Source organism: Macaca fascicularis, chromosome 3, assembly GCF_037993035.2.
Source record: "Macaca fascicularis isolate 582-1 chromosome 3, T2T-MFA8v1.1".
NCBI lineage: Eukaryota > Metazoa > Chordata > Mammalia > Primates > Cercopithecidae > Macaca > Macaca fascicularis.
The window spans coordinates 51,251,710-51,272,533 of record NC_088377.1 but is presented as its reverse complement, the minus strand read 5'-3'; the positions used below and the strand labels follow the sequence as shown (position 1 = coordinate 51,272,533).

The following is a 20,824-nucleotide window of genomic DNA, read 5'->3' as shown; positions in this document are numbered from 1 at the left end:
GGCTAATTTTTTTTGGGATTTTTAGTAGAGACGGGATTTTGCCAGAATAGCCAGGCTGGTCTAGAACCTGACCTCAGGTGATCCGCCGGCCTTCGCCTGCCAAAGTGCAGGGATTACAGGCATCGGCCTCTGCGCCCAGCTGAGAAACCATTTCTGATTCACTTATTCACTCCCACACTCCCACTACACAGTAGCAAAATAAATAAATAAATATTACAAATAAATAAAAAAGGAAAGAAAGAACAAAAAAGAAAAGAAAAAGACAAAAATTTAAATTTAAAAAGGCTGTGCTCGATGGCTCACACTTGCAACCCCAGTGCTTTGGGAGGCTGAAGCAAGAGGATCGCTTGAGGCCAGGAGTTTGAGATTGACCTGAGCAACATGGCAGTGCTGCAAGACCCCCATTTGTACAAAAAGAAAAATAAAATTAATTTTAAAAACAAAAAAGGGAAACACAGTAGCACATGACCTGGCACCATGTATGTACTAGTAAAAACTAGTTAAAATTAAGTCAGTAATTGCTGGAGGAATAAGTCAATGAGTGAACAGGTGAAGGAAGAAAACAGACACTGGAGCAGGTGCGCCTTGGGTTGAGCCCCTCCCCCCGAGCCCCGCCTCCCGCCCGCCCCCTGGGCCCCACCGGGACTACATTTCCCAGAAGGCCGCACGCCCCGGGCATGCGCAGCGGCGCGCTCGGAAGCTGCGACGCTGAGTTTCACTCTGGCTGCCTTCTCCTGAGAGTCGGACCCACAGCCAGAGCCCTGCCCAGGCCGTTCCGGAGCTGCAGCCTGAGCGCGGTGGTGCCCTCCGTCCCGTCCCCTCGTCCTCCTCAGCCTTGGTGAGAGGGCGGGCAGGCCACCTGCGCGTCGCTAGGGCTGCGGTCCCGGGGGCGTGGGGTGGCGCGGGGAGCTGGAGCCTAGCTGGGACCGGAAAGGGGCGGGCGTGGGTGTGAGGGGGGGCGACGGCGACACCCGGGGGTCCCGGGAGATCTGGGGTGTCGGGGCTATCGGTCTCCGGGATCAAGGTCCTGAGGGCGGGAGTTGGGGGACTTGGGAGGCGCCGGGAGCTTTGGACGGGACAGGGTGCCAGGTGCGAGAGAGGACGTTCGGGTGAAGGCTGAGGGGCTCGCAGGCGGAGGGGCGCCGCTCCCGGGAGTCCGGGTCGCTCGGGAGGAGCGCACCCCTTCCCAAAGTACCCGGAGGAGGCGGTGACGAGATTGCCACTGGCTCTCTGACGAGGGGTGGGTCCTGCTGGGGTCTACCCCCAGGTGAAGGGACTCACTGGGCCATGGGTTGTACTTTGGAGGAGTTTGCTTCCTAACTCTGCTTCCCTGCTCTCCTGTGGGGAGCCTTCCCGGGAGTTCCTGGGGCCCTGGGTCACTTTTTGGGGTCCTTAAGGGGTGCCGAAAAAGATTTAGAACTCGGTTCCCTTTTCTGGAGCTGCGCTTTCATCGCGACTGTCTCAGCCAGCTGCCCTCCTCCTCCAAGCTGGCTCCACTTCTCTAAGCGCCAACAGCGATGGAAATAAATAGCATGTGTACAGACGTCTGGACCCTTGAGAAACTCAGAATATTTCTGCATGCCCTCCTAGCTCCTCTAGCGCTCTAGAAGGTAGACTTTCTGGTGGCCACCATCCGGGCTTACTTTAGCCATCTGGATAGCAAGCCCTCTGATTCGGTTGCTCTGTGACCTTAAATATTTACCGTCTCTGGTGTGTTGATTTCCTGGATGCTTAGCTGCCAGACTGGCTTATGAAGTCCTTTTAGGGCTTTCTGTGGAAAAAGCTCAGGCCAGGCACGGTGGCTCATGCCTGTAATCCCAGCCCTTTGGGCGGCCGAGGTGGAAGGATCACTTGAGTCCAGGAATTTGAGACAAGCCTGGGAAACAAGAAGATTCCTGAGATCACTGTCTCTGTAAAAAATCAGATGGGCGTGTTGGTGGGTGCCTGTAGTCCCAGCTACTTGGGAGGCTGAGGCAGGAGGATCGCTTGAGCCCAGGAGCTGGAGGCTGCAGTGAGCTATGGTCACACCACTGCACTCCAGCATGGGCGACAGAGGGAGACCCTGTCTCAAAAAACAAACAAACAAAAAAACAAACTTTTTTTTTTCTTTTTTTAAAGAAAAGGGCTCATAGCCAGGTGTGGTGACGCATGCCTATAATCTCAGCTACTCAGGAGGCTGAGGCAGGAGAGTTGCTTGAAACTGGGAGGCGAAGGCTGCAGTGAGCCAAGATCATGCCACTGTACTCCAGTTTGGGTGACAGAGCAAGACTCCGTCTCCAAAAAATAATAATAATAAAAAACTTTTAAAAAGGGCTCAGGGTTTTGTTTGCTTGTTGTTTTTTTCAACTATCTCCTTGATTGTTAAGTGGGTGGACGAAGACTATTGTACTTTCTGCTCCGCCCAGGCTATTGGAAAATAAATCTGGTGATTTTCAGTCCCCAGGCACAGCACACGGATCCAACATCTGTACCTTTGTTTTTTACTAACTGCTGTTTAATTTAAAACCTGATCATCTTCTTCCTAGTTGGCAAAGGTGCCTTGGAATTTGTGTCGCTGAGTCAGCAAGCTTTCAGATTTGCCCGGTTTTTGTTGTTTGTGGTTTGTATCAAGATGGGAACTCAAACAAGTCATTCTTCCTAAGGAGCTGGTGTCTTCATCCAGAAGGGACGGTTTGTGCCAGCTCTCCAGAGAGAAAAGGTGAGAGCCATGGGGACTTGACCTTGCTGCCTTCTCTATCTGGTGCAGAGAAGGTGAGGATTGGGGAGGGTGGAATTTGAGGTCTGCAGGATAAACGTGCGCCCTGGAAGTTGACTGTTGATTGCCACCTGTCTCAAATAAATTGCAGTGGCGTCTTGCCAGCTGCTTCTCCTGTTTCACTAACTAGTCTTAGAAGATGCTTTCCACTTTAAGACATGCTTTATGGGATGGAAGACACAAGTCACGATTTCTGCATTTGAACTGGCAGTTTTCATTTCTTTTGTTGCATAAACCTTTACTGGGTGCCAGACAAGATCTCTGTCTTTTGGGAGCGCATTGTTTAGTGGAAAAGACAAACCAGAGTCAGTGACAAAGTATTGTCAGTGTGACATATACTGAGCTGGGGAAAGCACAAGGCCCTCCTACCCACATCCAGAAAGGGGAGGGCTAGAGGGAGGTCAGGAAGGCTCCTGGAAGGTGGTAGTTGAGGGGGGTTGTGAAGGAGGAGTAGACTTAGAAAGTGGGGCACAGTCGTCTGGGAGAGGAGTCAGCGTTTGCAAAGTCATGAAGCTACCGGGACACAGCTGGGCTACTGTAAGTAGCTTAGTATGTGGTAGAGGAAGCTGGAAAAGCAGGCAGAGGGCTGAGCAGGGAGGGTTATGTGGGCCATGCCAAGACTCGGGAGCGGAAGGATTTTAGGAGATTTCCATGAGGGGTATTTTATTTATTATTTTTTTGAGTTGGTGTCTGCTGCTGCCGCCCAGGCTGGAGTGCAGTGGAGTGATCATGGTTCACCATAGCCTCAAATTCCTGGGCTCCAGAGTGGCTGAGGTGCCTACCACCATACCCGACTAATGTTTTATCTAGAGACAGTGTCTCTGTATGTTGTCCAGGCTGGTCTCTAACTCCTGGCCTCAAGTGATCCTCCCATCTCAGCCTCTCAAAGTGCTGGGATTACAGGCCTGAGCCACCGTGCCTGGCCTCGTGAGGGACATTTCAAAGGAGCACACTGGAGCGTGTGGAATGGGTTAGACTGGATTATTCACTTTGTGACAGTCTTCTTACACCATGCCAGCTGCTTCATGGGGAGAGGCAGATAAGTGGTTTTGCCCTCGGTTGCTCATAGTCTAGTCGAAGAGATAAAGTGAACATAGAGAACTGATAAGGAAGTTGATAAGAGGGTGTTTTCTTTCATTCGTTTTGTTGTTATTTTGTTTTGCTTGTTTACTTTTTGAGACAGAGTCTCACTCCGTCACCCAGGCTGGAGTGCAGTGGTGCCACCTCAGCTCACTGCAGCTTCGCCTCCCAGGCTCGAGATTCTCGTGCCTCAGGTTCCCGAGTAGCTGGGATTACAGGTGCACACCTTGACACCTGGCTAATTTAGAGGGTGTTTGCTTTCTGCTGGGCACATCCAGGCATCGTGGGAAGTGCTGTTTAAATTGGGCCATAAAAGGGTGGGTAAGGTCAGGACAGGGGACCAAGTAGGTGGGATTCAGGGCGGAGCAGAGTCATGGGGGTGGGGACACCCTGATGCAGATGGGAGTAGTAGATTAAACTACTCTGGATCACTTACACTCTGGAGGGGGATTGTGGTGGGGGAGGTATACATGAGGGGGGATGGAAGGGAAGGGCACCAGCAAATATTGTTGATAGCAAGGGAGGGGCCGTATTGTGATCGACTTTGACTATCAGCCTAAGGAATTTGAATTTCATTCTAGAGATCCAGGGGAGGTGTGTAAAAAAACAAGATCAGAATGGTAGTTCAGGAAGCTTAATCTTGTCACCCGCCCCGCCCCCCCGCCTTCTATCTGAGATGTATGAGAGGGAGAAAGCAGAGTTGGAGAAGCCGTTTGGGAGGGAGCGCTTGTCTGTTTGTTTGTTTTGAGATGGAGTCTAGCTCTATTACCCAGGCTGGAGTGCAGTGGTGTAATCTCAGCTCTGCAACCTCCACCTCCCGCGTTCAAGTGATTCTCCTGCCTCAGCTTCCCGAGTAGCTAGGACTACAAGCACCTGCCACCACGCCTGGCTGATTTTTGTATTTTTAGTAGAGATTGGGTTTCCCTGTGTTGACCAGGCTGGTGTCGAACTCCTGATCTCAGGTGATCCACCTACTGTGACCTCCCAAAGTGTTGGGATTACAGGCGTGAGCCACTGCACCTGGCGAGGAGGGAGTATTTATTAAAGTGAGAGGCATAAGGGTCCCGGCCAGGTGTTAGCAGGGGGCTTCAGAGTTGAGGGCAGGCAGCTGCTAGGCCTGGGGGAGCGGGCTGAGGAGGACTGAGAGAGTCTGAGATTTTTCTCTTGGCCGCCTGGGGAAATCCAGGGGGAAAAGGAGAATGAGGAAGGAAGATGCGTTTGGCCTCAGACGTGTTGAAGGTATTAAGAGGCCAACAGGAAATGAGGCCATGGGCTAGAGAGAAGAGCACTGATTCATTCCCCAAATGCCTCCCGAAATTCTGTGCGCCAGGGCTTGTGCTTGGCACTTGGAGTACAAAGATGAATTCAGCAGTCCCTTTGGTGTTTGCCTTATCAGCTAAGCTGAAAACAAGATTGATTAGTACATACTCCTCAGTGTTCATGCCTGACCTACTTTTCCTTATTAAGTTATTTTTAATAAATGTAGTAAGCTCTGGCAATCTAGGCACCCAAAACAAAAGCTGGGATCATGAAACAAAAGTATACATCTAATCTTTTTTTTTTTTTTTAATTTTAAAAAACTTTAAAAAGTTTTCTGTTTTATCAGGTCCCCTTAGAACATCCAATCATTTCATTTGAACTTGTTTTCTGTTCTTACTCTGAGGTAATCATTATCTCCTTTCTTTCATTTTTTTCGTTTATCTTACATGTGTATTTCTTTCTCTTTCTTTTTTTTTTTTTTTTTTTTTTTTGAGGCGGAGTTTTCGTTCTTGTTGCCTAGACTGGAGTGCAGTGGTGTGATCTCGGCTCTCCACAACCTCCGCCTCCTGGGTTCAAGTGATTCTCCTGCCTCAGCCTCCTGAGTAGCTGGGATTACAGGCATGTGCCACCATGCCTGGCTAATTTTGTGTTTTTAGTAGAGACAGAGTTTCTCCATGTTGGTCAGACCAGTCTGAAACTCCTGACCTCAGGTGATCCGCCCTCCTCGGCCTCCCAAAGTGCTGGGATTATAGGCGTGAGGCACCACGTCCAGCCTATTTCTTTTTTTAGAGAAAGTGTCTCACCTTGTAACCCAGGCAGCTGGAGTGCGGTGACATGATCATGGCTCACTGCAGCCCCAAATTCCTGGGTCCAAGGGATCCTTCCCTTTCAGCCTCCGGAGTAGCTGGGACTACAGGCACAGGCTACCATGCCCAGCTGATTTTTAAAGTTTGTGTAGAGGCAGTCTCACTGTGTTGCCCAGGCTGGTCTTGAACTCCTAGTCTCAAGTGATCCTTCTGCTTTAGCCTCCCAAAGCGCTGGGATTACAGGCGTGAACCACCGTGCCCGGCCTCCAGGTTTTTGGTATTGTAAGCATTCTGTTCCAAAATTTCCATGTATGTCTCCTATCATACGTATGTAAGAATATAAACTTAGGAGTGGTATTTTGCTGGGTTATAGGGTAAATAAATGTTCAACTTTTTTTTTTTTTTTTTTTTTTTTGAGACAAAATGTTGCTCTGTTGCCCAGGCTGGAGTATAATGGTGTGATCACGGCTTACTGCAACCTCTGCCTCCCAGGCCCGTGTGATCCTCCTATCTTAGCCTCCCAAGTAGCTGGGGCTACAGGCATACACCACCATGCCCAGCTCTTTTTTTTTTTTTTTTTTTTTTTCCGATAGAGATGGAGTTTCACCATGTTGCCCAGGCTGGTCTTGAACTCCTGGGCTCAAGCAATTCACCCGCCTTGGCCTTCCAAAGTGCTGGGATGACAGAGAGCCACCATGCTCAGCAATGTTCATCTTTCGTAGCTATTGCTAGACTGTTTCATGAATGAAGTGCTTATCCCAGTATCCACTTCACCAGCAGTGTACTGTGTCTTGCAACTCCACAGTCTTACCAACATTTGCTGTTGGCCAAGTGAATGAGTAGAAAATGGAATATTTGGGAACTTGGTTTCTAGGTCCCTCAGCCCCGTTGCTGACTATCTCCTCTTACGTTTATTGGCATATGTGTTTTCTGTGAAATATTCATGTCTTTTGCCAGTTTTTCAGTAGGGTTCTTGGTGCTTTATTTTTTGTTGATCTTTAGGGCTCTTTATATATTGCTGATTTTAATCCTTCGTGTCTATTGCAAATATCTTCTCCCAGCTTTTAACCTATTATTCCGCTTTCTTTAAGGTGTCTTCTGTTGATCAGCCGTTCTTCATTTTAACATAGTGAAATGTAGTTTTTCACTAGTACTCAGTTTTCTGGGTCTGGTTTGAAGTCTTTTCCTGAACATAATCCTTGCCTTTAAGGAGCTTATGCATTCCCCAGTGGAGGAGACAGATAATGGCACTCAGACGTCATGTGGGCCTTGATTGTTAGAAGTGGCCACTTCTGCCTGTGGAGCGGGAGTGAACGTAGGAAAGATCTCACAGGGCAAAGTCTCGAGTTAGGAATTAAGAGATGAGTAAGTGGACAAGGGCAATGGGCATTCTCAGTGGGGGACGAAGGGCATGAAACAGCCTGACCCACCCCGGGCACTGCCAGGAGGTCCAGATGGTGGGAGCTGAGGGTTTGAGGGGCTCAGGCAGGGCATCATGAGGATGGCTTTGGGTGATCTGTATGCAGGGGAATATTGAAGCCATGGGAACAGATCCTGAGGATCCGAGGGGAATGGAGAGAGGAAGGGGAGAGAGAGGCCAGGGCCTGATTCCCGGATGCAGAGAATGTTATCAACGCCTGGTGTGGCTCTGTTGGCATGCTGCCTGCTGTGCTGTTGGATGCTGTATTTCACCCTTAGGTGTTGGGCAAAGGCTGACATGTCTGCAGAGGGCAGGGCGTGTTGTTGGCAAAGCTAGCCAGAGGCAGAGCACTCTCTCCCTTGTTGATAGAGACGTGAGTTCAGAGAAGTCTTGCTCAACTGTAGGAGTGTGAAAGCACGGTAACAGATGTGAGGGAGGCCACAGGGCAGAGGTCTGCAAGTGATGGCCCATCAGCCAAATCTGGCCCACTGCCTTTTTTTTTTTTTTTGGAGACAGGGTCTCACTCTGTTACCCAGGCTGGAGTACAGTGGCGTGATCTTGGCTCACTGCAACCTCCACCCCCTGGGTTCAAGTGATTCTCCTGTCCCAGCCTCCCAAGAAGCTGGGACTGCAGGCGCATGCCACTACGCCTGGCTAATCTTTGTATTTTTTTGGTAGATATGGGGTTTCCCTGTGTTGGCCAGGCTGGTCTCAAAGTCCTGGCCTCAAATGATCCGTCCGCCTCAGCCTTCCGAAGTGCTGGGATTCCAGGCGTGAGCCACCGTGTTCAGCCCCACTGCCTGATTTAGTTCATAAAGTTTTATTGGTACGCAACCCCTCCTGTTTACAAATTGTTTATCGCTGTTCTTGTGGTCTAGTGACAGAGTTGTTGCAAAGACTTTTTCTGTCCTTTACAGGAAAAGCATGCTGGCCCCAGCCACAGGGAGTCGTGGTAGCTGTGGTCACCCAGAGAGGACGTCCCAGCCACCATTGCAGTTTAGCTGGTGTTGCCAAGCAGATCATGGATCTAGGTCCTGCCTGCAAATGTTGCCATCTTTTCTCATTTTCAAGGGAAGCTGGAAATCTAGATTTTTTTTTTTTTTACTGTGAATATTCCTTTTTTTTTTTTTTTGAGACAGATTCTCACTCTGTCGCCCAAGCTAGAGTGCAGTGGCGTGATCTCGGCTCACTGTGACCTCCGCCTCCTGGGTTTAAGTGATTCTCCTGCCTCAGCCTCCCGAGTAACTGAGACTACAGGCGCGTGCCACCACACCCGGCTAATTTTTTGTGTTTTTAGTAGAGATGGGGTTTCACCGTGTTAGCCAGGATGATCTCAATCTCCTGACCTCGTGATCTGCCCGCCTCGGCCTCCCAAAGTGCTGGGATTACAGGCGTGAGCCACTTAGCCTGGCTAAATATTCTAATTTTTAAACATCCGCTCAGTTTTTAGAAGCCAAACCTCAGTAGCCCAAGCAAAACACATCTACAGGCCAGTTTGTCCGGCGTCAGTCTGTCTTGGTGGGAAAGACAGGAACTCTGGAAACAGATTTGGGTGTTCTCAGTCCCTGGATATCCTTGGGCAAGCCGCATGTCTTCTTGTGACTCACTTTTCTCTGTTGTGGAATGGAAATATCCCGCTTCCCTGGTTGTGAGGACCAACGAGAATTACTAGTCAGGTGGAGGGGCTTAGCGCAGTGCCTGGTGCCTGGTAAACCTTTACCTGGTAGTCATTGCTGTTATTTATTTATTCATTTATTTATTTTACACAATAATTAACTTATTGAGAGCCTTCTCTCCCCGCCCTTGCAGTCTCTAGGCACTTTTTCCACTTGTAGATTTTGTGCGCAAGCCCCAGAAAGATGGCTCAGGGCAGGGGTGCTGCATACTGTTCAGTGAGGCCCATGACCTGGCTCTGTCTTCCTCATGTGGCAAGAGCACGGCCAGCAGATCCAGCTGCTTGTATCGTGCCTTCACCCGGGCCACCTTCTCGGCCTCCTCCTGCCTGTAATTTTCCTTCAGGATCTGGTACTATTCCAGAGTGGCCCGCTGCAAACACCGAACCACCAGCCAGCTACGTTTGTTGTCCTGGATGTCAGTGTCAACTCTGCCGGTCACACTGGGGTCCCCAAAGAGGTCAAGGTAATCATCCTGAATCTGAAAGAACTCTCCCATCTCCAGCAGGATCTTCTTGGCATCGGCATGCTCCTTCTTGTCATCCATTCCTGCCATGTACATGGCTGCAGCTACAGGAAGGTAGAAGGAATAGAAAGCTGTCTTGTACTTGACAATAGATTTGTACCTCTTTTCGGTGAATCTGCCAAGATCCACATTGCCCTGGGGGGCTGTGATGAGGTCCAGAGTCTGCCCAGTCTGTCTGGTAGGAACTCTGCAGGAAGAGCTCAATCAGGTTCAGGTAACAGGGCTGCTCCCGGCAATACAGCTTCAGCAGGCAGTAGATACATGCTTCCAGAGGGATAGCGTCATTGATGGCATCCAAACCCACTCCCGGCTTCTGATACCAGCAGATCTCTCCCCAGTGGGTGAGGGATGAATTCTTGATGTCATCTGCCACCAGGAAGAAAGCTTGCAGCAGTTCCACACACCAGTCCCCGGTTAGGGCCCGCTAGAGGCTATCAGCATCCGGTTTCCTTGGCTCCACCAGCTCCCAGAACACTATTAGCACCGTCAAACCTCGGTGATACTTGCCTCCAATTGCATTGTACTCCAGGATCTCCTTGAGCCCGGCAATAGCATCTCCTGTCTCTGGGTACCCCATCTCATCCTCAGTCAGCACCCTAACAATCTGGGAGTAGTGCTGAACGAAATCCTGCTTTTTTTGGGCATAAACATCTGATTTCTGGTCTCCATTCATTCTGAGGGAGGAGCAGAGGGCTCTGTTCCTGGATGCAGGTTCCTGCTCCGCTGTTATTTTTTTTTTAAGAGACAGGCTCTCGCTCTGTTGCCCAGGTTGGAGTGTAGTGGCACGATCATAGCTCACTGCAACTTTGAACCCCTGGGCTCAAAGCAGTCCTTCTGCCTCAGCCAGCCAAAGTGCTGGGATCATAAGGTGTGAGCCACCGCCCCAGGCATGCTATTACTATTACATATCCACTGCTGCCCCCATTACTCCTCCACTTTCCCCTCTGGGTAGGCCCGTAAACCAGGGCTCCACCTTCTGACTGGCTGTAGGTGGTCAGATTGCTCTTGGCCACCCAGGAGTCAGCGGGTTCTTAGTTCTGGAGAAGCTGGTTGACCACAAGGGAATTGTAGGTTACTGGGCTGGCACCATGGCTGCCCTTTGGAAGGTTCTGCTCTGACCTGTCCCTGGAGGGCTCGTCAGGCCCCAGCCAGAAGAGTTGTCACTTCCCTTCCAGCCACCCACTGTGTAAGGGACAAATCCCATGCTGGTTTCGTGCCATCTTTCACTAAGGTGCGGGAGGCACTGGCCTGAGTGATCTGTTTTCAAGCAAAGCCCCATCCCGCCATACTCACAGGACTGCTGTCATAGTCAGGAATGTGGATGGTTGGTTCTTCCATTTTTGTGGAACTCGGGGACGGGGGGATGTGTCTGTTGTCAGGGAGGTGCCATGGTAAATTGACAGGGCCTGATATTAGTGAAACCGCACTGGGATAGCAGCAGCCATTTAAAGTAATGATGGTAAGACACAGCAGTGGTGGTGGTTTGGTTTACATTTATGACCTTTTAAAAGTGTTTGGCATTTTAAGGAGAGGTTTGTTTTGTTTTGTTTTGTTTTGATTTTTGAGACTCATGTTGCCCAGACGGAGTGCAATGGTGCAGTTATCAGCTCACTGCAACCTCCACCTCCCGGGTTCAAGGGATTCTGCTGCCTCAGCCTCCCAAGTAGCTGGGATTACAGGTGCTAATTTTTGTATTTTTGGTAGAGACGGGATTTCACCATGTTGGCCAGGCTGGTCTCAAACTGCTGACCTCAGGTGATCTGCTGCCTTGGCCTCCCGAAGCTCTGGGATTACAGTCATGAGCCACTGTGCCCGGCCAGGAGAGTTTTTTTCTGATAACAGAAGTAATGCTTTCTCATTTTAGAAAATGTGAAAATTTCAGATATATAAGGAAGTCGAACAAAACATCTCCTATGTATGAAGAAGAAAAGAAGCAAGTAAAAAAGAAAAAAAAAAGAAAAGTCTCCCATGGTTTCTCCACTCAAAGACAGCTGTTAACATTTTATTGACTTCTATGGAGTTTGCCCTATGCTTCTGTTTTACGTAATACAGTGCTGTAGTGAATAGCTTCACGTCAAAATTCTTCTATAATTTTCTCAAGTTAGAGTCTTAATTATTGGATCAAAGGAAGTGAACATTTTTAAACCTCTCGATATATATTACCAAATTGTTTTCTTTCCCCTTTCTTTAATAAATAGAGATGGGGGTCTCTCTGTGTTGCCCAGGCTGGTCTTGACCTCCTGGCCTCAAGTGATCCTCTTGCCTCGACCTCCTGAGTAGCTAAGATTGTAGGTGTGAGCCACCATGCTCAGCCAGTGATTTTAACTAGTACGTTTTAAACAAAATTTCTAGTAAAGTAGAACATTTCTTTGATATGTCTGTGTCAGGATTCAACTCTCCCAGGTCTTTGGAGAGGCTTTCTAACAAGGTGTCCCCCGTGGGTGGCCATCTGCCCTATGAGAAGGTCATTTCTAGTTCCAGGTCACGCACACTGTGTCAGCTGGTGGGGTGTGGAGTTTCAGGCCCAGGCCTCTTGGAAAGTACCCGAAAGAGAAACAGCTTAGAAAATAAGGACTTGAACAGTGGTGTGGGTTGAGTTTGGAAAGTTTAGACCATGTTAGTGGAATCAGAGCTGGGAAGAGGTAGAAGTTACCTCCTGTCACTGGTTTCCAGTCCACACTTCTCAGAACTCTCCCGTTTTCCAGTTGGGCGCAGTGCCTCACATCTGTAATCCGAGCACTTTATTAGGAGACCAAGGCGGGTGGATCACTTGAGGCCAGGAGTTTGAGACCAGCCCTGGCCAACATAGCGAAACCTCGTCTCTACTAAAAATACAAAAATTAGCCAGGTGTGGTGTGGTGCACTGTAGTTCCAGCTACTCAGAAGGCTGAGGCACAAGAATCACTTGAGCTTGGGAGGCAGAGGTTGCAGTGAGCCAAGATCGCACCGCTGCACTCCAGCCTGGGTGATGGAGCGAGACTCTGTCTCAAAGAAAACTCTCCTATTTTGCAAAGGAGCTTCATGGTTCTCTTGAAGAAAATTAGGAATGGAGGCCACCTCTGTGTCAAAAACAACATCCCACATTTCTGTGTTTTACTTTTCTTTTTCTTTTTTTCAGAGATAGGGTCTTGCTTTGTTGCCCAGACTGGTCTCAAACACCTGGCCTCAAGTGATCCTCCCACCTTGGCCTCCCAAAGGGCTGAGATTACAGGTGTGAGCCACCACGCTCGGCCTGTTTTACATGTTGACAGACAGCATATGATCACGTGTATAAGGGTTTCTGAACCCACTCTAACTGCCGGAATCACAGAGCCTAGAGAAGGGGACATAACTGCCTTGTGGCTACCCAGTGGCTTTCATCTTCTCTCAGGACAGCAGGCATTCTGGTGAGGATTGAAGAATTAGTCGTAACAGATTTCAGCAGGTCTGCAGTGATGAGATGGGTTTCTCACATATTGTTAAGTTGAAAGTAGCCGGGTCTGAGTAGCGATTAGGAGCCGTAGCTCAGTCTGAGTTGAGTACCTGTTTAAAATCTGCATTCAAGGCCTTCTTCCTAGAGGCCACAACTGCAGTGAGATCCATGTGTGGGGCTCACCCGCCCCAGGGCTCACAGCTGGGCAGGGTGATTGCCACTCAGATTCTTGTGCCAGCGCAGATCTTGTTCTGAAGCTTTTCTAATTCCCCTGAGACTAGAAAGACTTTTGGATACTTTTCCCTTTTTCTTTTGGATGAAATTGCATCTCCAGTAGAACAGCAGCATTCCATGGTGCCTCAGCCACGATCCTATGGGCAGATTTGCAGCGAAAACCTGACAAGAGACTGTAAAGGAAAAGCAAGGTTTGTTTTTCCGGGTCAAAGTTGTTAATATTTAAAAAAACAAAAAAACACAAAAAACTTTGGCCCGGCACGGTGGCTCATGCTTGTAATCCCGGCACTTTGGAAGGCCGAGGCAGGTGGATCACCTGAGGTCAGGAGTTCGAGACCAGCCTGGCCAACATGGTGAAACCCTGTCTCTACTAAATACAAAAAAAAAAAAAATTAGCTGAGCTTGGTGGCGGGTGCCTGTAATCGCAGCTACTTGGAAGGCTGAGGCAGGAGAATCGCTTGAACCCGGGACGTGGAGGTTTCAGTAAGCTGAGATCACGCCATTACACTCTAGTCTGGGCAACAAGAATGAAACTCTAAAAAAAAAAAAAAGCTTTGATTATTAAAAAGTTATATGACTATTTTAGAACATTTTTCTAGTACAAACAGAGGTAAAGAAAGAATAACCTGGGTGCAGTGACTCACACCTGCAATCCCAGCACTTTGGGAGGTCGAGGCGGGTGGATCACTTGAGGTCAGGAGTTTGAGACCAACCTGGCCAATGTGGCAAAACCCTGTCACTACTGAAAATACAAAAATTAGCCAGGCGTAGTGGTGTGTGCCTGTAATCCCAGCTACTTGGGAGGCTGAGGCAGGAGAACTGCTTGAACCCGGGAGGTGAAGGTTGCCGTGAGCCAAAATTGTGCTGCTGCATTCCTGCCTGGTGACAGAGCAAGACTCTTTCTCAAAAATAAAAACAAAAGAAAAACAATCCCATAGTTCTTTAATTCCAGTGACATTTTAGTGTTGTTCTTTCCAGACTTTTAATTTTTAATTAATTTATTTTTATGAGACAGGGTCTCTCTCTCTCACCCACGCCGGAGTGCAGTGGTGCAGTCACGGTTCACTGCAGCCTCAACCTTCAGGGCTCAAGCGATCCTCCCACCTCAGCCTCCTGAGTAGCTGATACTACAGGCACGCACCACCAAACATGACTAATTTTTCTGTTTTTTGTAAAGACGGGATTTTGCTGTGTTGCCCATGCAGGTCTTGTCTTCCTGGACTCAGGCGATCCACCCGCCTTGGCCTCCCAAAGTGCTGGAATTACAAGCATGAGCCACTGTGCCTGGCCCTTTCTTTCATTTTTTAAGACTGATTTGTATTCCATCATTAGAATGTTCCATAATTGGTGCAAGAATTCCTTTATTGTAAAGTGTTTAGGCTGCCTCCAAATTGAGGCTTTTTCCCATGGCCAATTATAATACTAATAATTTTCATAATGAACCCGCATCATTAGGAGCTGAAACAAATTAGGTTTTTAAGCTGCAGCTAAGTGATGGTTAAGCCGAGGCTGCTGCAGAGACTGGTGCACCGACTCGCCGCTGTATTGTGCGTAATTGCTGGGTTCAAGGGGAACACAGTGGGCGTTTCTGGGCAGTGACTCAAAGGTGCCTGTGCCCCTGGAGCAGAAGGCTCACCCCTCCTTTGGTGTTTCAGAGCCTCTGGGATATTGGGCACCTGAAGAGCTGCAGCCCCAGCTCTGCCCTCAGGGAGTTTCTGTTTTGGTGGGGAGAAGGCCACCGAAACCAGGGAGTGCAGCTGTGTTTGTGTAAGTGGCCTGTGCTGTGCACACAAGGGTGGGTGGAGCCAGCCCTCTCTGGCGAGAGTGTGGGTCGGGGGCGCAGGAGAGGGGATGCCATGGTTGGGTCTTGGAAGGATGGGCGTGTTTGCTTGGAGGCTGGTATAGAGAGAGGATCAATTGCTAGAGGGTGGTGAGTGGCTTGGAATGTTCTGGAACTTTCTAGAATTAGCTGTAGGTATCAAAGGTGGAGGGCTTGGTGTGAGTACGAACAGTGGCTGGTCATGGAGGGGCTTGTGTGCCTTGTCATCCTCCTCTGGAGTCTCCAGTACCCTCCTAGGGCCTGGGACATGGCACGCCCTCCATTGGGGAGGCCGCGTGCCTTCATGAGATGTTTTAGCTGAAGTCCTCACCTGTATTTCCCAGGCTGTTTTGAGAGTTGTTTCATCCGGGCGGTGAGGACATGTTGGGACATACCCCGTGTGCCGATGATGGAGGCGGCCCTGGCTGCCCGAGAGATGAGTGACACTCAGGAGTAATTGGCTTGGAAGGCAGTCCTCTGATTTGTACCTCATTGTGGTTACAGAAACTTCTAATTGAAGACACTGAGCTGAGCTGTTCAGCCCGCCTGCCCGAGGGCACCCCAGGTCTGATCTTCTGGGCGGGTTGTGGGCTTTTGTCAGAGGAATTGGCAGGTCTGTGGCAGGCCTGGCACCCACAGAGCTGCCGATTCCTGTGTTCGGAGTTGTTGCAGGCCTGACTCACCTGTGTTCTCATGCTGTATACTCAGGGCTGCCCTTGTGGCCATTCCTCCTTGAGACTGAAAGGGTAGGCAAGTGCTGGAGGTGAGGGGCCAGGAGAGGCAGGGAGGCCAAGATGGGTTGACTGTCTGCTGTATGTCTAGTGCTGTGTGGGTACCTTATACACACCTGTCTGTGTTATCCCTATGAAAAACACTTAGGATACATGTTGATAACTCCATTTTCCCAAAGAAAGCAAGCTTGGAGAGCTTAGATACTACCATCAAGATGATATGATAGCCAGGCATGGTGGCGTGTGCCCGTAGTCTCAGCTGGGTGACAGAGTGAGACTGCTGTCTCTACAAAAAATTAAGAGATCAGTTGAGTGTGGTGGCACATGCTTGTAGTCCCAGCTGCTCGGGAGGCGGAGGCAGGAGGATGGCTTTAGCCCAGGAGGCCGTGGGGCTGCAGTCAGTGGTGATTACGCCACTGCACTCTAGCCTGGGTGACAGAGTGAGACTCTAAATAAATACATAAATGTCACCTTTTATTAAGTAGTGTATGTGTGACCTTGAGTTATTCAATCAAGGTCACACATACACGACTAAGAGGCAGCACAGGGAACAAACCCAGGTCGGGTCTGGCTCTATGGCCCATTGTCTTAGCGAGGAGGGCTCGGTCTGAGGTTCACCTTGGGCTTCACTTACAGGCCCTGCTTAAAGAGGGGGAAGAGGAAAGGAGAGCACGACCCACGTCTCTCAAGCACTACACACCCTCATTGTGACAACACGCCCATGCAGGGCCCTGGCCGGTAGGGCCCCCACTGATACAATCTGGAGATTCCCATGACTGTCCCCTCAAGCGTACACATCATATTTTATCCCCATTTTGCCAATGAGGAAACTGAGACCCAGGTAGTTACAGTGACGTCCTCACAGTCGCGTGGCTTGTGATAAGACTGGGACCCTGGGCTTCTGGTGTGGTCCCAGACTGTACTACCCCAGCAAGATTTCAATGAGAAGGGTAAGACCGCCTTCCCTGGAAGGGAGACAGATCTGGAGCAACCCCTGGAAAGAAGCAGGCATGGGCTCTGGCATTAGCGTGCACACACGCTGCATCAGCTCTGATTATTATTATTATAATAATATATTTTTTTTGAGATGGAGTCTCGCTCTGTCGCCCAGGCTGGAGTGCAGTGGCCCGATCTCGGCTCACTGCAACCTCTGCCTCCTGGGTTCACGCCATTCTCTTTCCTCAGCCTCCTGAGTAGCTGGGACTACAGGCACCTGCCACCACGCCTGCCTTTTTTTTTTTTTGTATTTTTAGTAGAGACGGGGCTTCACTGTGTTAGCCAGGATGGTCTTCATCTCCTGACCTCGTGATCCTCACACCTCGGCCTCCCAAAATGCTGGGATTACAGGCTTGAGCCACCGTGACTGGCCTGATTTTTTTTTTTTTTTTAGAGGTGGGACCTGTTGTCACCCAGGCTGGAATGCCTTGGGATTATAGCTCACTGCAGCCTCCAACTCCTGGGCTCAAGCCGTCCTCCCGCCTCAGCCTCTTGAGTAGCTGGGACTATTGGCGTGTGCCTCCGCACCTGGCTAATTTTTAAATTTTCTGCAGAGATGGGATCTCAGTATGTTGCCCAGGCTGGCCTCAAACTCCTGGGCTCAAACGACCCTCCTGTCCCAGCCTCCCCAAACACTGGCATTACAGGTGTGAGCCACCACACCCAGTCCCCTTGACCTCTTTCAGCCTTGGTTTCCTGTCCGTAAGTGAGAGAAATGTCACCTTATCAGTCTGTGCGGCTTAGGAGAGACTAGGACATTTGATGTTGGTTGCTAAATGTTGGACCCTGGACCGGCACTCCAACAGCCAGTGCCATGGGGGGCGGCCATCATATGGGGGCATTTGCAGGCCTCTTCTCATTCAGACAACTGGAGGTGCTGACTGGAATCATTGTCCACCTTCACTCTGTCATTCTGAAGCGGTATATAGAACATTCTAGAACATTCACCACGTGGCACGCCCCGGCTGGGTCCCAGCGATGCAGCTGTGAATGAGGCAGGCTTGGGGTTGCTGCCACCTGGGGAGGAGTAGAAGGACCGTGGTTACAGCCACAGGTGGATGCGGTTACTAGGGTTCTGATCAGTGCTGTGGAGGGTGCAGAGGGCATGTGATGGGTCATCCTGAGCGACGCAAGCTGGGCCTGGAGGATGTGGAGTCTTTGCAAGGGAAGAGGGTGGGCTGGAGCGACTACAAGGAGAAGGTCTCAGGAGGTGGGGAGCTTGGGAGGTGGGGAAGAACTCGCTGGGCCTGGTGGCCGGTCAGCAGGGGCCGGGCGGGGGAGTGGGTGCAGACAGCTTTGCAGAGGACAGAGAGGGGTGATTCGGTGCCCATCTAGGGCTTCCTTTGTGGTCAGTGATGCTTCCAGGGCACCCTGGAGACATGAGGAGGTAGAACCTGTGTCCCAAAACCCCTGCTCCTTTCCGAGACATGCTGGGTTCTCATCTTCAGCATGGTGGGTGCTAATAGGGAGGCTGAGATGGGTGGATCACCTGAGGTCAGGAGTTTGAGACCAGCCTGGCCAAAATGGTGAAACCTCATCTCTACTAAAAGTATAAAAAATTAGCTGGGCGCAGTGGCGCATGCCTGTAGTCCTAGCTACTTGGAAGGCTGAGGCAGGAGAATCACTTGAACCCACCTAGGAGGCGGAGGTTGCAATGAACCCAGATCACACCATTGCACTCCAGCCTGGGCGACAAGAGTGAAACTCCATCTCAATGAAAAAAGAAATGCGGCCGGGCGCGGTGGCTCAAGCCTGTAATCCTAGCACTTTGGGAGGCCGAGACGGGCGGATCACGAGGTCAGGAGATCGAGACCATCCTGGCTAACACGGTGAAACTCCGTCTCTACTAAAAAATACAAAAAGAAAAACTAGCCGGGCGAGGTGGCAGGCGCCTGTAGTCCCAGCTACTCCGGAGGCTGAGGCAGGAGAATCGCCTAAAACACGGGAGGCGGAGCTTACAGTGAGCTGAGATCCGGCCACTGCACTCCAGCCTGGGTGACAGAGTGAGACTCCGTCTCAAAAAAAAAAAAAAAAAAAAAGAAAAAAGAAATGCACGCATGATGAAATGATACACTAAGCAGTTGGGCCAGAGGGGAATTACCAGTAGCAAGAAAGAAGCTGCGCTGGTGACTAGCACCCGGAATTTCCACTGCTCTTTCTTCATGGGCCTGTGCGGCGGTAGGTAGGCTGTAGGATTGACTTTGAATTCTTCCTGGCTGCCAGAGTAAAGAGGCAGGATCAGGTTCTTGATTCATGGTGCCCTTAAGGTGTTAGGGTAAGAAAAGCAAGCATGAGACCAGGCGCGGCGGCTCACACCTGTGATCCCAGCACTTGGGAAGGCTGAGGCGAGTCGATCCCTTGAGGCTAGGAGTTTGAGACCAGCCTGGGCAACACAGACACCATCTCTACAAAAAGGAAAAAAATCAGCTGGGTGTGGCGGCAAATGCCTATTGTCCCAGCTGCTGTGGCAGCTGAGTTGTGAGGATTGCTTGAGCCCAGGAGTTTGAGGCTGCCATGAGCCAAGATCGCACTGCTGCACTCCAGCCTGGGTGACAGAGGGAGACCCTGTATCTCAAAAAAAAAAAATCAGCTGTGGAAAAGCATGGTGTGTTTCCCCTGCCCTGAGGCTGACTCTGCAGGGCTACTGCTGTACATTGGTAACTGCTCGTGTCTGTCCTATTCACAGATCTGCCGGAGGCTCTGGGCAATGACCCCGGGACTCCAGGCCAGAGGGGTCTGAAGCCGTTTGGGAAAGCAGCAGGACTCCTTGGGAAGATGGCCATGGCCCCAAGCCCTTCCCTGGTGCAGGTGTACACCAGCCCCGTGGCTGTGGCCGTGTGGGAATGGCAGGACGGGCTGGGCACCTGGCACCCCTACAGTGCCGCCGTCTGCAGCTTCATCGAGCAGCAGTTTGTCCAGCAGAAGGGCCAACGCTTTGGGCTCGGGAGCCTGGCCCACAGCATCCCCTTGGGCCAGGCAGACCCCTCGCTGGCCCCTTACATCATTGACCTCCCCAGCTGGACCCAGTTCCGCCAGGACACCGGTAAGACGCTGTCTGCCTCTCGCACATATCTGGGCGCCGCACCTGCTTTCCCACAGGCTCTGAGCCAGGTGTTGGGGTGATGGACGTGACCTACAGAGCTGCTCTCTCCCTGCAGCACACGTGGTGGTAGGTGGGTGCAGTGAGTGGGAACATCCACACAGGTTGAGTGCAGCTCACAGTGAGACGCTGTGGGAGGCCCTTCCCCTTGTCTCGCAAAGCAGAAATGCCTGTCCCGACCGCAGAGGTTGGAGGGTCTCTTTGGCAGGCAGGCTGGCATGGAGGGGTGGTGCGCCATGGGAGTTCAGAGGGCCCTGCCCCACCACTCAATGGCTGTGTGCCCTGGGCAGGCAACTGCGCCCCTCTGCATGTGTGCATTTCTGCTTTTTGGTTTGCGATGTGTTTTGATCTTTTTTTTTTTTTTTTTTTGAGACGGAGTCTCGCTCTGTTGCCCAGGCTGGAGTGCAATGGTGTGATCTCGGCACTGCAACCCCTGCCTCCTGGGTTTGAGCAATTCTCCTGCCTCAGTTTCTCGAGTAGCTGGGATTACAGGCGCCCACAACCACACCTGGCTACTTTTTGTATTTTTAGTACAGACAGGGTTTTGCCACGTTGGCCAGGCTGGTCTCGAGCTCCTGACCTCAGGTGATCTGCCTGCCTCGGCCTCCCAAAGTGCTGGGATTACAGGCGTGTGCCACCGCGCCTGGACCTGCAGTGTGTTTTGATCAGGATTATTGAGAATGAGGCACCAGTTTCCTCTTGGAGCCGTCCCTTCCTCCATTCCAGGGTGATTTTGTCCCCAGGGCCATCTGACAATGTTTGGAGACATTGTTGGTTGTCACAGCTGAGTGGGTGGGAGGTGGGGGTGCTCCTGGCATCTGGTGGGTGGAGGCCAGGGATGCTGCTCACCGTCCTGCAGCGTATAGGGCTGGCCCTGCAATAAGGACTTATTGGCCCATAGTGTCACCAGTGCCAAGACTTGAGAAACTGGTTTTTCCTTTTTTTTTTTTTTTTTTTTTCCAATTTTAATTTTAAATTTTTTTTTAAAGTATGGGATTTTTTTTCTTTTTTT

The 20,824-nt window shown here is 50.5% G+C and overlaps 1 protein-coding gene and 1 pseudogene across 6 annotated transcripts in view; one reads left to right on the top strand and one right to left on the bottom strand.

Annotated features, from left to right (window-relative positions):
* The first annotated feature begins 710 nt into the window (after positions 1–710).
* The window catches only part of DTX2 (deltex E3 ubiquitin ligase 2), a 46,898-nt gene continuing 26,784 nt past the window's right edge, over positions 711–20,824 (top strand). For 2 of the 6 annotated variants that reach the window (XM_074034641.1, XM_015447203.4), the window contains exons 1-3: positions 711–838; positions 2,643–2,698; positions 19,399–19,755. In XM_074034641.1, coding sequence (XP_073890742.1) covers positions 19,488–19,755 — 268 coding nt within the window. In that variant the 5' untranslated portion in view covers positions 711–838; positions 2,643–2,698; positions 19,399–19,487. Of the gene's footprint in view, positions 839–2,525; positions 2,699–19,398; positions 19,756–20,824 lie in introns of all 6 variants that reach the window. The other 4 variants (XM_005549325.5, XM_015447202.4, XM_074034642.1 and 1 more) reach the window with 2 other exon arrangements.
* Positions 9,099–10,198, bottom strand: LOC123572533 (farnesyl pyrophosphate synthase pseudogene; annotated as a pseudogene).